The sequence below is a fragment of the Rattus rattus genome, chromosome 1 (assembly GCF_011064425.1).
Source record: "Rattus rattus isolate New Zealand chromosome 1, Rrattus_CSIRO_v1, whole genome shotgun sequence".
In the NCBI taxonomy this organism is placed as follows: Eukaryota; Metazoa; Chordata; class Mammalia; order Rodentia; family Muridae; genus Rattus; species Rattus rattus.
The window spans coordinates 37,505,915-37,521,405 of NC_046154.1; the positions used below are offsets into that span (position 1 = coordinate 37,505,915).

General features: G+C 48.4%; 1 protein-coding gene across 1 annotated transcript in view; it reads right to left on the reverse strand.

Moving 5' to 3' along the window:
- Nucleotides 1–1,111: 1,111 nt before the first annotated feature.
- Zmynd12 (zinc finger MYND-type containing 12) overlaps nt 1,112–15,491 on the reverse strand; it is a 32,685-nt gene continuing 18,305 nt past the window's right edge. Inside the window, exons 4-8 of the mRNA XM_032899136.1 lie at nt 12,362–12,531; nt 9,458–9,580; nt 6,279–6,390; nt 4,606–4,751; nt 1,112–1,414 (exon numbers count right to left, since the gene is read on the reverse strand). Of these exons, the coding sequence (XP_032755027.1) occupies nt 1,292–1,414; nt 4,606–4,751; nt 6,279–6,390; nt 9,458–9,580; nt 12,362–12,531 (674 nt within the window). The 3' untranslated portion in view covers nt 1,112–1,291. The remainder of the gene's footprint in view (nt 1,415–4,605; nt 4,752–6,278; nt 6,391–9,457; nt 9,581–12,361; nt 12,532–15,491) is intronic.

The window sequence follows — 15,491 nt, forward strand, 5'->3', positions numbered from 1 at the left end:
AGGCGAACGCTTAGGCTTTGAGGGGAATCACAGAAACACGGGAACACAACAAACTGAACAAACTGACAGAGAATGGAGTAAAGCATGACACCTTTTTAATGCAGGGAGGAAAAAAAGCATCCATCCAAAAGGAAGAGAAAAATAGAATTTATCAGACAAAAAGAACCATAAGATAAGATCATACATTTAAACCTAGTACATTTTTGTTTGTTTGTTTGTTTGTTTTGAGGCATGGTGTCTCAATATAGCCATGGCTGTCCTAGAACTTTCTTCAGACCAGTCTGGCCTTGAACTCACTGAAATCCACCTGCCTCTACCTCCAAGGTGTTGGTATTAAAGGATAGCACTACTGTGCCAGGCAACTGTAGACTCTAACGATGGAGGTGAACCAGGATGGGCTATGTGTCCCAAGCCCTCAAGCGAGCTCTCTCTCTCTCTCTCTCTCTCTCTCTCTCTCTCTCTCTCTCTCTCTCTCTCTCTCTCTCTCTCTGTGTGTGTGTGTGTGTGTGTGTGTGTGTGTGCGTGCGTGCAGTGGTTGGTTTGTCTTGTCGTGCATGGGCAGAATATCTATGTGGAAACCCGGTCTGTCCTCTGCATTACCGGGTATTTTTGGTGCAGGTGGGCGTGGGGTGCTGGGAGGGAAATTCTCCTCTAGACAACAGAGAGGGCTTGTGCTTGCTTCAGATGGCGTCTTAGCCAGTGTTTCCCGGGACTCCCTTACACCTATGCTTTGTCCTTCCTTGTCTGTTTCACATCTTTTTTTTTAATCTTAGTTCCACTTTCACTAAATAGACATTTTTCTAGTATATTGTTTTAATCCATTTGTTAATTCTTAACTATTTTAAATTACTTTCTCAGTAATTGCTCTAGGGATTATAATGGATTATTTTTTCCCCATAGTCCACCTCAATTAATGCTAACTTAATTCCAGGACAGAGAAACTGCTCCAATATAATCTATCCCTCACCCTGTCACTTAGCGAAGGACTAGGAAGAATGCTTCTGGGGGCTTGCGGGGAACATGCTGAACTGTAGTTTAATTACAAACACCAATAGGATGTAATGATAGATTACCCAGAGCCACACAGAGTCATGAAAAGCCAAGGGCAAGGTCATGATAACCAAGTTTTATTGAACACTGCGCCCAAAGCTCTAGTCACCAGCTAACAGGATCACAGCCCCTCAGGCGGTCCCCGGGGAGGGGTGGGAGCAGGCCAGAGGACCTGTGAGCAGTTCTGCACCACCAGTCAGCCCACAGCCCACAGCCCACGGCAGCACCAGCAAGGTGGCCTCTAGGTCGTGAGCTGCTTCTCCTCAGCCGAGATGGCACTCAGCAACTCTTGAATAACCCCTTGCTCCTCCTCACTGTGATACGCCTCAGCTAGACTGAGGGCTTTCGTGGCATATTCCTTCGCCTGAAACAGAATTGCAGTGCTGAGTGGAAGCCGCCACAGGGAAGAGTAACGATGAGAAAGGATTTTGTGCTTAGCTCAGAAACTGGGGAGAGATCGATCGCCTTCTCTCCCCAGCCAGGGAAAGCTCACCTGACTTGACCAGAAAGTGACAGGCAGGTAGACCTTAGCAGAGTGAGAACTAGCCGGGATGGTCTTAAGCCGTGGAGCAGGACCAGGAGGCAGAGGGCTCACTGGTGCCAGAAGCAGAATGTCCCGGAGACCTTGGGGCCCTGAGTTCTGACTTGGACAGAGGCTTCGTGGGCTATCTACCTCAGGGCAGTCTCTGGTTTCTATCCCCTTTGCCCTTTTCTCATTATCAGATGGCTGCTATCTGCCAGGGGACCCACACAGAAACCCGTGTCCTTGTGAACCATACACAGAGCAGGAAAGACAGACAGCACGGTAAGAAAAACACGATGATACTAGGGGTTATTTTGAGACAAGTTCTCTCATAGCCCAGGCTGACCTCAAACTTGCTGTATAGTTGAGAATGACCTTGAATTTATGGTCCTACTGTCTCTACCTCCTGAGTGTGGGTCAAGGGAGCATGGGGTGGGAGAGTAGAGGGTAGGAGGGTGGGTGTGGGTGGGAGGTGGCTGGCAGGGTGGGCACAACATGGGCCTGAAGCAAGAGTGAGATTAGGATGTGTCCAATCTCATCTTGAGACCAACAAGAGTAAGGATCACTCCCTAGTTGTTCTAGGCCTGCATGCCTTTGTAGCCCTGACCTCCCCACTTCCTCCACCTTCATCAGCCTTGATGGCCAAAGTACCTGGAATCCCTCTTCATGCAGATAAAGCATGCCCAGCCCCTCAGCCCCAGCCTATAATGTATATAATCCCCCACAAACCCCTACCCACTCCCCAAGGTTTATACAGCCGGTTACCTACAAGTAAAGAGGGGCTCTTTCACAGGACATCGTCTAGAAAAGCCATGTCATGTCCCCGTCCCACGGTAGAGAAGAGCTGTAGAGAAGAGCTGTAACACTGAAAATCTTCATGGAGAAGGCTTTCTCCCCGAGCACTCACTAGGCTGGACCAAGGGCCCAGGAAGTCACCCACCCAGACAAGCCTCTTTCCCTTCCTTCTGGCCAGGCCCATGTTGATGCCTGGATACTCCAAGAGCAGAAGCAAAGCAGGCCCACACCTGAGAAGTGAGATTACGTGTGTGTGCACCACACTCAGCTGTTTATGACAGTGTCTTAAGTATTAATGCATGCCAGAAACCTGAGAAAGCAGGAAAGAGCACTGACATGTCGGAGGTGGTAGTGGGTGTCCTAGGGCCCCTGAAAAGGGGGGAAGCTCAGGTGAAGAATGGCCTTGATCAAACTGACCTGTGGCCCTGACTATGAGAGACTGTCCTGCTTGGTGATTGGTGTGGGACCCAGGCTTCTGTGGCAGCACCATCCCTGAAGAGGTGGGCCTGGGTTGTGTAAGGGAATAAGCCAGTAAGCCTCGTTCCTTCATGGTTCCTGCCTCAGTTCTTGCCCTGACTTCCTCAAGGATGACTGGAGGTGTAAGCTGAAATAAACCCTCTTCTCCCACAAGTTGCTTTCAGTTATGGTGTTTTGATGAAGCAACAGGAATCAAACAAAGATTTTAGACAGTGACTGGTTTAGACATGAAGGAAAGGAGGTGTTGAACCTGGACACTTGAATGGGCTGTCTTGTCTGAGCACATTAGTGACCCTAACGTCCTTAGCATGCTTTGACATGGTGACGTCCCACCCAGGGGGACCATGACCTGTAGAAAAGGGTGTTAGCCAATCTTCATTTGGAAATTTGTTGGAAAACTTTTCCTACTCACTACATCTCCCAGAATTCCAGGGTTAGCACCCTCCTCTGTGCTCCCACAGTGCCCTGAGCTTCGCTGTCACACTCTCTTGGGACCATACTGAGCTCCTTCACACCTTTGCAGAGCTCCAATGCTTGACAACATTTGTTGAAGAAAAGGAGGGAGGAAATGAAGCTGTGAGGAGATTGTGGAATTCCCCATGTTTCAGAAAGGCCTCACACACGCCTCCACCCCTCACACATGCTCCACCCCTCACACATGCTCCACCCCTCACACATGCTCCACCCCTCACACATGCCCCACCCCCTCACACATGCCCCACCCCCACACATGCTCCACCCCTCACACATGCTCCACCCCTCACACATGCTCCATGCTCCACCTCTCATACATGCTCCACCCCTCACACATGCTCCACCCCTCACACATGCTCCACCCCTCACACATGCTCCACCCCTCACACATGCTCCACCTCTCATACATGCTCCACCCCTCACACATGCTCCACCCCTCACACATGCCCCACCCCTCCACCCCTCACACATGCTCCACCCCTCACACATGCTCCACCCCTCACACATGCTCCACCCCTCACATGCCCCCCACCCCTCACACATGCCCCACCCTTCACACACAAACCCCATTCCCCCCTCTGCTCTCTTTTTCTTTAGAGCACTTTTTACTGACTGAGATGGTATTACACATTCACATGTCTATCTAATTTTAGTAGCTTCCCTTCCTCCAAAATTCCTAAGTTCTACAGAAAAATAACTTGTCTGGTTGTTTGCTACTGTCTGCTCCATTCCGGGCAGAAAGCCTTTTAAGTGGTAGATACTCAGTAAATACTTGAATGAATGAATCGATCAATAGCCTGAGATAGACCAGTTACTGTCTACAAGACGTTGGGAACATAGTCAAGCCTTTCTGTGCTTCAGTCTCCTTATCTTTAAAGAAGGGAAGACAATTAACCATGCCAGCCATGTTGAATGTTGAGGGCTTGGCCAGTGGCTGGCATCCTTTTTAACAGTGGCACTGCAGTTCTGTCTGCCTGAGTCTTCCCAGCAACAGGGGGCTGGGACACAGCTGCCACTTGAGCCTACACAAGGATCCTCAGAACTGTCCTGCATGCAGGTTCTCCCTCCCCAAACCGACCCCCTCCCCGTTCAGTTCCTTCATGCAGCTCTGAAAAAATGCCTCCCCCAACCCCAGAGAGGAAATCCAGAGTCCATCACATAACCAGACTGGGAATGTTATGGAGTGAAAGCCTGGAGTTGGGGCAGTGGGCAAAAGATAGCTGAGGCAAACGTCTAGATGCTTTGCTGTCTCCATTTAGACAGGAGCTTTTCTGGGGGAAGCTTACCTTTGAAAACTCCAACATCAGAAAGTAAAGTATGCCCAGAGTCTTAAGAATAAGGATGCTTTTTTGGGGCGCTTGAGTGGAAGTAGATTCCTGAATGATCAGGATTGAAGTTAGGATCCGAATGGCTTCTGCTTCCTGGGCTTCATCTGCATTGGAGGAGATAAGAAACACAAGCCTTGGAGGCTTCTGGGATGGGGGTGGGAGTTGGGGGCAGCTGGGTGCCTTCCTGGGTAAGAAAGCTTGCTATGTGACCACAAGGGCCTGAGTTCAGAAAACCAGGTATGGCTGTGTGGCCTGGAACCCCAGTGCTGGGCAGGGACAGAAACAGGAGGAGGCTTGCTGGAGCTGGCTGCATGGGGCAGGCTGCATGGGGCAGGCTGCACACACACACACACACACACACACACACACGCACACACACACCTGTCCTTCTCTAGCTCTGTCTCGAAGGTCAGTATTGGAGTGACCACAAGTGCCCAAAGCTGCCAAGGTTTTTATTTCAGAGGCTGAGATCCCCTGAGCTCCTAATCCAGGGAATTGATCAGGTCAGATTCCTTGGGACCGGTTCATTCCCTAACTCCAGTTGCAGCCCCCTAATTCCTCCTCCAAAGGTCAAAGACCAACAGCCTGTCTGTTTCCCACCTGAATCTCTTTATTTCCCCCAGGGATTTTTTCTTTGCTTGTTCATATTTTATTGAAATATGGTGTCATGTAACCTAGACTTGCTATGTAGCCCAGGCTGGCCTTGGACTTCTGATCCCCCTGCCTCTACCTCTTAAGTGCTGGGATTATAAATGACTTCTTCCCGGAGGCTTTTGTCTCTGCAGGTCACCATTTATTGTACAGTCATTGTAGGCCGGCCCTGAAGAGCACATGGGTAAGTAATAAGCCTAAAGACAAAGGCGAAAAGCACAAGCCCTTGAGGCCAAGCATGGCCACTGGGTGTGGCAACTGTGCGTGGCTATGATTCTACCACAATGGAAACCACTTTCCTGATGGGAAAACTGAACGAGCTTACTGTCTAAACCTTAGCTTAAAGCCTTGCCTTCAGTCACCCTTTCAGGGCCACCTACCGACTTCACAACTTCATCGTGGGCCTCCTGATAGATCTGTACTTGTGGCCTGCTCTTTTGTGCTGCAAATGGTCTCTGTATCATCACTGCACCGGCAGGAGTGACTTTTGAGTGGAAGTAAACTTTAGTATCTCAGAGGACAATGGCCACACACAGTGCTACCCAATATGCAGCCCTTTGCTGGGCCTTGGGGTAGAGATGGCTCAAGTCTGGCCCTGCCACTGAGGACCTCACACCTTGAAAAGGAGGGAGACCGTGTCAGGAGGAATCAACAAGGCAACCCCTGCACAGAGTTTCACTGGGCTTGTGTATCCTGGAGGGAAAGGAAGAGATAGATGCTAGGTAGAAACTGCCGGGGCTCAGTAGGGGTCCCCCTTTTCTGTAAGTCTGCCCTTATCGGCCTGCTGAGGATTACGTGTAATGGCAGGGGTCTCAATTCCTCCTGACATTGGTACAAGCTCTTTGAGCCTTATCTCTCCATCTTCTCTTCACGCCCGCAATGGGAAAAGGTCACTGATGGGTTCCAGGAGAATACAGAGAGCAAGGCCGGAGTGTTAGGGAGGAAAAGCCACTGTTCTATTTGCTAGGCCTGCTACTTACCCAAGCCGGTGTCATTCACAAACTGTTTGCCCAGTAAATCTGTCTGTTGGGTATGATCATGCAAGAGGGCTTGACAGTGACTGCTCAGATATGTGTACCAAATCTCCGAGACCTGTTGGGAAAGCAGGGTGATGAGACCAGCAGGTCAGGGTCAGCCACTAGCCAGCCAGTTGGGGACACGCTGTACAAGGCCAGGTTTCCTAAGGCTGGAAGTTCTCACTCTTACTGTGCTTGGAAGCAGAGGGAGCCCTTGTTGTCCAGACAAGGGCTGGACAGACTCATCAGAAGCAGCTCTGCCTGGGCCTGAGGTCAATGGCTACTGTGGTAGTTTGAATAGGTTTGGTCCCCATAGACTCACATGTTGGAATGCTTGGACCACGGGGAATGGCACCATTAGGAGGTGTGGCCTGGTTCGAGTAGGTGTGTCACTGTGGGGTTGGCTTTGAGGTCTCTTAAGCTTAAGCTCTGATCAGTGTGAAACTCTAGTCTCCTGGTTGCCCTCTGATTAATATGTTAGATTTTCAGCACCTTCAGCACCATGTCTGCCTGCACGATGCCATGCTTCCCTCCATGATGATAATGGACTGAACCTCTGACACTGTAAACAGTTCCCAAATAAATGTTTGCCTTTATGCAAGATGCCTTCATCATGGTGTCTCTTCAGAGCAATGGAGCCTAAGACAGCCTCCACTGTGAGGTGTGGGCTTAGTACTCCCATTTCCATGGGAATAGACCCAAGCTTAGAGAGGTCACCAGCACTCCTAACTTTTGGAAAGAGCTGACAAATGGCACAGCCTGGCTGCACACCCAGTTCTGCCTGACTCCAAAGTTCCCTGGCATTCAGCTATGCCAAAACACCTTCTTCTTTTTTTTTTTTTCGGAGCTGAGGACCGAACCCAGGGCCTTGCGCTTGCTAGGCAAGCGCTCAACCACTGAGCTAAATCCCCAACCCCAAAACACCTTCTTCTAAGGAACAGAAGTGCACGGTCACAGCATGATGGCCTCTACCCCACACGGAAATGGTTGCTACCTAAGTGAGGATTACTGAATAGATAACTGGCATTTTCTAGTTTTTTTAATATATATTTTTATATTTTACGTATTTAATTTATGAGTGCTATGCAGCATATACATCTGCCTGCTTGAAGAGGGCATCAGATTCCCCCATAGATGGTTGTGAGCCACCATGTGGTTGCTGGGAATTGAACTCAGGACCTCTGGAAGAGCAGCCAGTGCTTTTAACCACTGAGCCATCTCTCCAACCTGATAACTGGCATTTTCAGATACTGGAGATTTTTTTACAGAGTCTGGGCGGCAGGAGAGAAAGCTTGACTGAGAAAGCAGTAGCTGGGCAAGCAACAAGACCTGAGTTCAAACTCCAGCACCCACTGGAAATAAATGGAGCACCACAAGCTTGTGAATGCTGGTGTTGGGGAGCAGAGACGGGGGCCTCTGGGGCTTGCTGGCCAGTGTAGCCTACTTGGCAAGCTCCATGGCATAGAGACCTGTGGCTGGTGCCTGAGAGCTAACACCCAAGGCTGGACTATGTCTCTACATGCAGGCACACACATGTGTATACACACACACATGCACATACACAGACACACACACACACAGACACACACACACACACACACACACACATACAGAATTTTAAGCTGGGTGTGGTGGTGCAAGGCTTTAATTCTATCACTCATCAGGTAGAGCCTGTAAGTTTAAGAACAGCCTGACCTACATAGTAAGTTCTAGGTTGGCCAGGACTAACTAGAGAGACCTTGTCTCAAAAAAAACAAAAAAAAAACAAAAACAAAAACAAAAAAACAAAACAACAACAACAACAATAACAACAAAAACCCCAACAGATTGAACTAACCCGGGCCCATGGTAGCTCACAGTGACTGAGCCATCCAGGGAGCCCGAGTGGACTGACCTAGGCTCTCTGCACATAGGTTACAGTTGTGCAGCTTGGTCTCCTTAGGGGACGCCTAACAGTGGAAGCAGGGCTGTCTCTGGCTCTCTCGTCTGCCTTTGAGACCTGCTGAGCTGACCTTTCTCTCTACTGGGCTGTCTCATCTAGACTTAATTGGAGAGGATGTGCCTACTCTTACTGCAACTTGATTTGCCATGACTGCTTTATATCCAGGGGAGGCCCACCCTTTTCTGAAGAGAAAGGGAGGAGTGGCTGGGGAAGAGAGGAGGTGGGAGAAGGACTGGGAGGAGAAGACAGAGGGGAAACTGTAGCTGGAATGTAAAATAGATAGACAGACAGACAGACAGAAACTCAGGAGGCTAGAAAGGGGCCTCAACAGTAAAGGTGACTGCCACCAAGTATGCTAATGAGAAGTCCATCCCCAGCCCCACAGGGTGGGGGGGAACATCAGCGTGACACGGTGCATGTGCATGGACACTACAAGTTAACACAATAATAAATATATAAACACAATTTTAAAAGCTTAAATCTACTCTTACTTATGAGGGTTTGGGGAGCTGGGGGGTGCAGGTGCTGCAACATGCATGGGAAGGTCAGAGGTCACCATTCAGGAGTTGTTCTCCCCTTCCACCACGTGGTTCTGGATCAAACTCAGGGTCAGGCTTGGTGGCACCATAGTTTACCCGCTGAGTCATTCCACACAACGGATTTTAAAACATTTTCTTGTTCTTTGACCCTTTGAGAGGCCATTGTCCTCTCAATGTCCCTTAAAAAGTTCTTCTTTTGGCCAGGCAGAGGAGGCTCAAACCTTAATCCCAGTACTGGGAGTCAGAGGCAGGTAGAGTCTCTCTGAGTTCAAAGCCAGCCTGGTCTACAAAGCAAGGTCCAGGACAGCCAGAGCTACCCTGAGAAACAGAGAAACCCTGTCGTGGAAAAACAAAATGAAATTTAAAAATAAATAAAAATGAAATAAAGTTTCTCCTTCTCTATTGTAGACCTCCTTGTGCCTGCCTTGCTGGTGGTATAGGCTGACAGAGCCTACCCTGAACTCTGGTTCTCTGTGAGTCTCTCTACAGATGCTAAGGATTAGCCCGTGTTAGCATTAGACAAAGAGGGGGAGGGATGTGAGTACCGTCAGTCAGCCTCTGAGCTTCTCTGCTGTGGGTTTCTCCGAAAGGCCTGACTCTGGCTATATAATGCCGATGCCAGCATGAGTGCCAGTGCTAAGGCGCCACGTTTCCCAGCTTACCTTTGTATACAGTGTGTCAGCCAGCTCCATTTTCTTAAGGCTATGGAAAATGTTGGCCAGGTGGAAGTAGCCTCCTGAGGTCCTGACGTCTTCTGTCCCAAATGCACAACTGGCATAATAAATCTATCACAGGAATAAGAGAAGGCACCTGAGTCCTTCAAAAACCATTTAATTCATGAAAAGAAAAAAAGGCGTGTGTCGAGAATGTACAGAAAGAAAAAACCTTAGTTGCAGCCGGATGTGAAAATGGACTGGGAACCTGGGCAGACATTCTCTGAAAGGCACATGAATGGGTAATAAGCATATGACAAGTGCTAGGCACTGACCGGCATTCACGGAAAGCAAAACAAAATCACAACGGTCTCGTCCCTCTTCACAGCCAGCAGAACAGCTATCTTCAGAAAGAAGACAGCAAGACAGCGGGGGAAATAAAAACCCAGAAAAGGCTGGGACGGATGAAGAAGGCCAGAGCCTCTGGGCAGCAGCCAGCCAGATCCTCACAAGGCTAAACATGGAATTACTGTGTGGCCCAGGAATGTGTACCTTCCCAAGAAAAAGGGCACACATGTCCCTTGTGAACAGACTGGCTCATGAACATCTGTCACAATCATTCTTGGCAGTCCCAGGGCAGAAGCAGCACACACATCCATTGTCTCAAGAGTGCAGGGTAGACTGCTTGACACGAGATGAACTGTGGCTCAGCAGTGGATGGACTACAAGCAGTATGCAGGGTGAGGGCAACCAGACTTCTAGACTCCACCCACAATTCTCCCTCTATAAAGAGCACACTGGGCGGGCGGTGGTGGCACATGCCTTTAATCCCAGTCCTCGGGAAGCAGAGGCAGGCAGCTCTCTGGGAGTTTGAGGCCAATCTGGTCTACACAGTGAGTTTCAGGACAGTCAGGGTTACACCAAAAAACTCTATCTCAAAAGAAAGAGGAGGAGGAAGATGAAGAAAAAGAAGGAAAGAAGGAAGGAAGGAACGAAGGAAGAAAATCTATGGAGACAGAGACTGACTGCCTGGGGTTGGGATTTGAATGGGAAATGACTGCAAACAGAAATGAGGGAAATGTGCTCCTGGTTGGGTAGCTCTCTAAATGCACTAAAACTTACTGAAGTGGACACATGAAAATGGGTGATTAGAGAAGTGTGCATTAAAGAAGGGGGAAGAAATGTGGGTGTAATGTGGAATATCTGTAATCCCAACACTCAGGAGGTCGAAGCAGGATGAGGGTGACTTCACGATCAACCCGAAGTAGATAATAAGATCTTGTCTCAAAAAAGATGTAGACTGTCTAGAGACAGTGTGGCACGCCCTTTCCTCTCAGCACTTGGGAGGCAGAAGCAGGTGGACCTCTATGAGTTTGAGGTCAGCTAGGATACATAGTGAGACCCTGTTCAAAAAGAAAACAAACAAGGGTGTGTGTGTGTGTGTGTGTGTGTGTGTGTGTGTGTGTGTGTGTGTACACTCAGGTAACATGGTTTTGATCTAATTCCTAATTGTGTGGTCAGCCCAAGACAGAATGTGCCTCTACTTAATTAACTGAAGGATGTGGGGGACAGGGAACAAACATAAACAAAGAAAAGTTGCCAGGCACGGTGGCACTCGCCTATGAGCCCAGCATCCAGGAGATAGAGGCAGGTAGAGCTCTTTGAGTTCAAGGCCAGCTTGGTCAACATATCAAATTCCAGGACAGCCGGGACTATGCAATAAGTAAGACCCTCGCTGTTTCAAAAAAAGGAGGGGGGATATTGGTTAAGGGCTTGGATAGAAACAGATGTCATAAGGGCTACCTAGAGTCACTTACTGAGTGACTAGAGATGTGGAAGCAAGAGGGCCAACAGAGCACCAAGAACAGCAATGGCAGGGAAATATTGCCATCCCCGTACCTCAGAAAACCAGAGGAGAAGGCAGGCACGGTAACAGAGAGCAGCCAGAGCTGAAGCTATGGCCACTAGACAGGAGCTGTATCCAGAGAGGAAAGCTGACTGCTTCCGCCAGAACTGGGGTGGGTCTACCCACCCCTCCCCCACTGCATCTCCACCCTCCTGTCCCCTGCTGTGCTTCCCATGCTTCAATCCCTAGCAAAGTCAGATCATGGTGGTAGCATCCAGGACAACCGTGGCAGTCAGCTTCCCAGGGCGGAGAGTTGTACACAAGATGGCCTCCTGGTCCAGGTTAGAGTCTAAGGCGAGCACAGAGGCAGGCAGCCATGGGGAAGGCTGCCTGAGGAAAGGGGAGTGTAGAGACAGGAAGTAGTCCCCCCTTGGGAGTGCGATACGACCCAACCTAACCTGGATCAGGTGCAGGAACTCTGATACTATTTTCCAGCCCCAGAATTGGACTAGGAACTCCCTAACTGAAGAACAGCTCTTCCGACTCCCCCATCTCACGTTTGTACAGGTTTATAGACTGTAAGTGCTTTCTTATAGATCTGGCTCATTTAAATTTAATAACCACACTCTGAAGAAGAGACGTTAATATTATTTTAACAGATAGCCACAAAGTCCAGTACGTACAGTCTTCTGTTATTGATCTCTGCAATGCGCTGATGTGGTGGGGGGCCAGTTTATGATTTGTGTCTTACATGCGATGGGAAAGGTTAAATAATTTGTCACAGAACTAGCAGAGCCAGAAAAAAACTTCTCTTAGCGCTGTGCAGCTCTGTCTTTTCAGATTAGCCTCAGACCGCTGAGGGGGGAGAGGGGAAGAGATGGGGCCTGGCTACATTTGCATCATCAGGAAGTAGAAAGGCTTGAACTGAGGTTATTAGAGCTGAGTTCTTGCTGCTGCTCCCCAGATGGTCAGTATAAGCAGTAAGTGTTAGAGAGATGCTCAGTTAAAGAAACCCTGAGCAGAACCATTCTTGGGAATACCCAGGTGTCTTAAGGGCGTTCACTCACGTCATTAGCCAGATGGTACCGGGCTTCCTCGAGGTTCTTCTTGGCTATGTAGAGAAGGCCCAGGTTCCGATGCAGTAAAGAGTGGGTGGCGTTACTACAGTCAGTTGACTTGAGGACTGTCCATTGGGCTTGGGATAGATATTCTTCAGCCTGCACTATCCGGCCCAGACCTGCCAAAAGTCAGTTATAAAAGAGATATAAGCATGGTGGTGCATGCCTTTAATTCCAGCACTCCGAAGGCAAAGGCAGGAGGATTTCTTGGAGTTCCACTACAGCTCAGGCTCTGTAGAAATACCCTATCTCAAAACCCCCTAAATAAATAAATAAATAAGTTATAATTCATATTTTAGCTAAAGAGTATGAATGATGTATATGATATATGGGTTATCGTACATTGGTTTATCCATTGATACAGATATTGATTGGTGCCCAAAGTTGCTCATGAATGTTCGTAGCAGTCCATCCCTGAGACGCCCATCGGTTGATAAGCATAGGCTTGAAAACAGCATGCTAAGTGAAAGAAGCCAGGCACCAAAAGCCACATATTGTCGGATTCCATTCATGTGAAATTTCCAGACCAGCACACAGAGAGAAGGGAGTTAGTAGTGGTGGGGGTGCATCAGACAGAGGAAGAAGTGAGGGTGTCTAACAAGGGGTAACTATGAAAATTATATGGGTTTTTAAAGCTGATGGAATGTTCTGGAATTGAATAGTAGTGAGTTATACAACCTTTTGAATATATAACCTTCTGAATAGATACACTAGAATTTTAATTATTTAATTATTTACTTAGGTAGGTAGCTTTTAGTTTTGTTTTGCTTTAGATGGGGTCTTTGTAGCTCTGGTCTTGAACTCTATATAGACCAGAATGACCTTGAACTCATAAAGATCCTCCTGCCTCTGCCTCCTCAGCCCTGGGAAATAAAGGTGTGCACTAACAGGCCAGGTTTATACCAGGCCTTTAAAAATATTTATCTTATTTTGATTCTGTGTATGTGGGGGTGGGGTAAGTGCAAGTGCACACTGGCTTTTGGAGAGGTCAGAAATATGGTGTCAAGTTCTCTGGAATTACGGGCAGCTATAAGACATCTAACAAGGTGGCTGGAAACTGAAGTCCTGTGCACAATTGATATATGCCTGCCTGGTTCTTCTCAAGGAGGCAATGCTAGAAAAGAAGGTCTTAAGGCCACCTAGACAACCATCAGTCCTGAAGGAAAAGGCATACCAGGGAGAATGCCCCGCGATGTGCTGGGTTCAGAGAGCCAGACTAAATCCATAACTAGCAACAGAGTGAGCTGAGTACTCAGGAAAACCAGGGCAAGAGGAAGAAGTTTCTGAGTGAGTGATTTAAAAAGAGAGGAGGAGCTCAGCAGGTAAAAAGACAGGACACACCCAAAGCCAGACTGCCTGAGTTCTATCTCTGAGACCTACACAGTAGGAGGAGAGAACCGACTCCCTCTGACCTCCACAGGAGGGCTGTGGCACATATGCCCGTGAACACGTACACACAAATAAATTAATTAAGGTCAAAAAAAAAAAAAAAAGAAAGAAAGAAAGAAAGGACTCAACCTAGTCTTTGGAGATAGGGAAAGGCTCCAGACCAAAGACTGGAAACTGTGGCTGAGACCTGAGAGACAAGGGATTAATTAAGTGGAAAGGAACAAAAAGAAAACAGCAGGAGAGAGAAGCCATTCGGACCTCAGACTGTGTAGGAATATATCTTTTTGGACGTGCAATGGAATCACATTGCTCAGTGGAGGTGAGATTGAAGACAGCCTAGGAGGACATGAAGACAGCAGCTATCAGGTAAGTGGCCAATGATGGGACTCTGGCTTTTAATTTTTTTAAAACATTATTTTATGTGAGTACACTGTCACTGTCTTCAGACACACCAGGATAGGGCATCAGATCTCATCACAGATGGTTGTGAGCCACCCTGTGGCTGCTGGGAATCGAACTCAGGACGTCTGGAAGAGCAGTCAGTGCTCCTAACCGCTGAGCCACCTCTCCAGCCCCAGGGCTTTGGCTTAAATGACTTTTTCAGAGCTCCATAGTCAGTGTCAGGGTACGCAGAGTTGGGGTTGTCCTGCCTGGTGTTCTGCCTGCAATCTAGAATGGCTGTCAGATCTAAGTGGAGTGAGGCCTGGTACAGGGAGCCAGATGAACCAAACGTCTAAGGACAAGATCCAGGGAGGGGGCAGTGCTCACACAGACACGGGAGGGCATCTTTGTGGGTGGACTCAGACTGGAGAAAGGACTAGTTCAGGTTCTGGGAGCCTGTTATCTATACAAACATGGCAATGGTTGCGGAAGCGAGCATCCTCTCTGTCAGAGAAGGGGCCTGAAGATGTGAAGGGGGAGACTACACTGCAGACACGGTGCTGTGTTCACACCCATGTCATATGTGTCAGAAATACTTTTTGTCTGTAAAGCACTATAAAACTTTTGTTTATGACAAGGAACTCAAATCTTTTTATCTCCCCCACCTTGTAAAAACCTTAGCTGTTTAGATCCCCTCACCCAGTTAAATATTTTTTATACAAAAGCCCTGCTGTATTTATGAAACTTAACTGATTTAAATGGCCTGCCCCTTCCCACTCTCCTTCATTTCCTTCTCAAATCAGCCAATTACAGCAGACTGTGAAGTCAGACCCCAGCCAGTGGGGAAAAGACACAGTCAGCACCTGAGCTAAGGGGTTGGGGATTTAGCTCAGTGGTAGAGCACTTGCCTAGCAAGCGCAAGGCCCTGGGTTCGATCCCCAGCTCCGAAAAAAGAAAAAAAGAAAAGCACCTGAGCTAAAATAAAAGCCAAGCCAGGTTTGGGTCTTGGGCACCTAAAATCACCTGGCTGGGCGCTACAGTCACCTTGTCTGTGGGTTCTTTCTGTGTGATCCTGAGATTGTCTGTGTCTAACATGGATGTGACATGTGTAGACACACACAACACAGGACTGTGTTTACCCATCCATCCCTTAATTCTGTACACGCAGGAGCTCAGGCACAGGTGAGACCCATAGCAGTGAGTAAATCTAGTGAACAGCTTTGGTGTCCAGATTCACTTTCTGTGGAAAAATAAAAATAGAAGGGGCAGAGGGTATTCTAGGAGATGCTGCCTCAGAAAGCAGGCACCA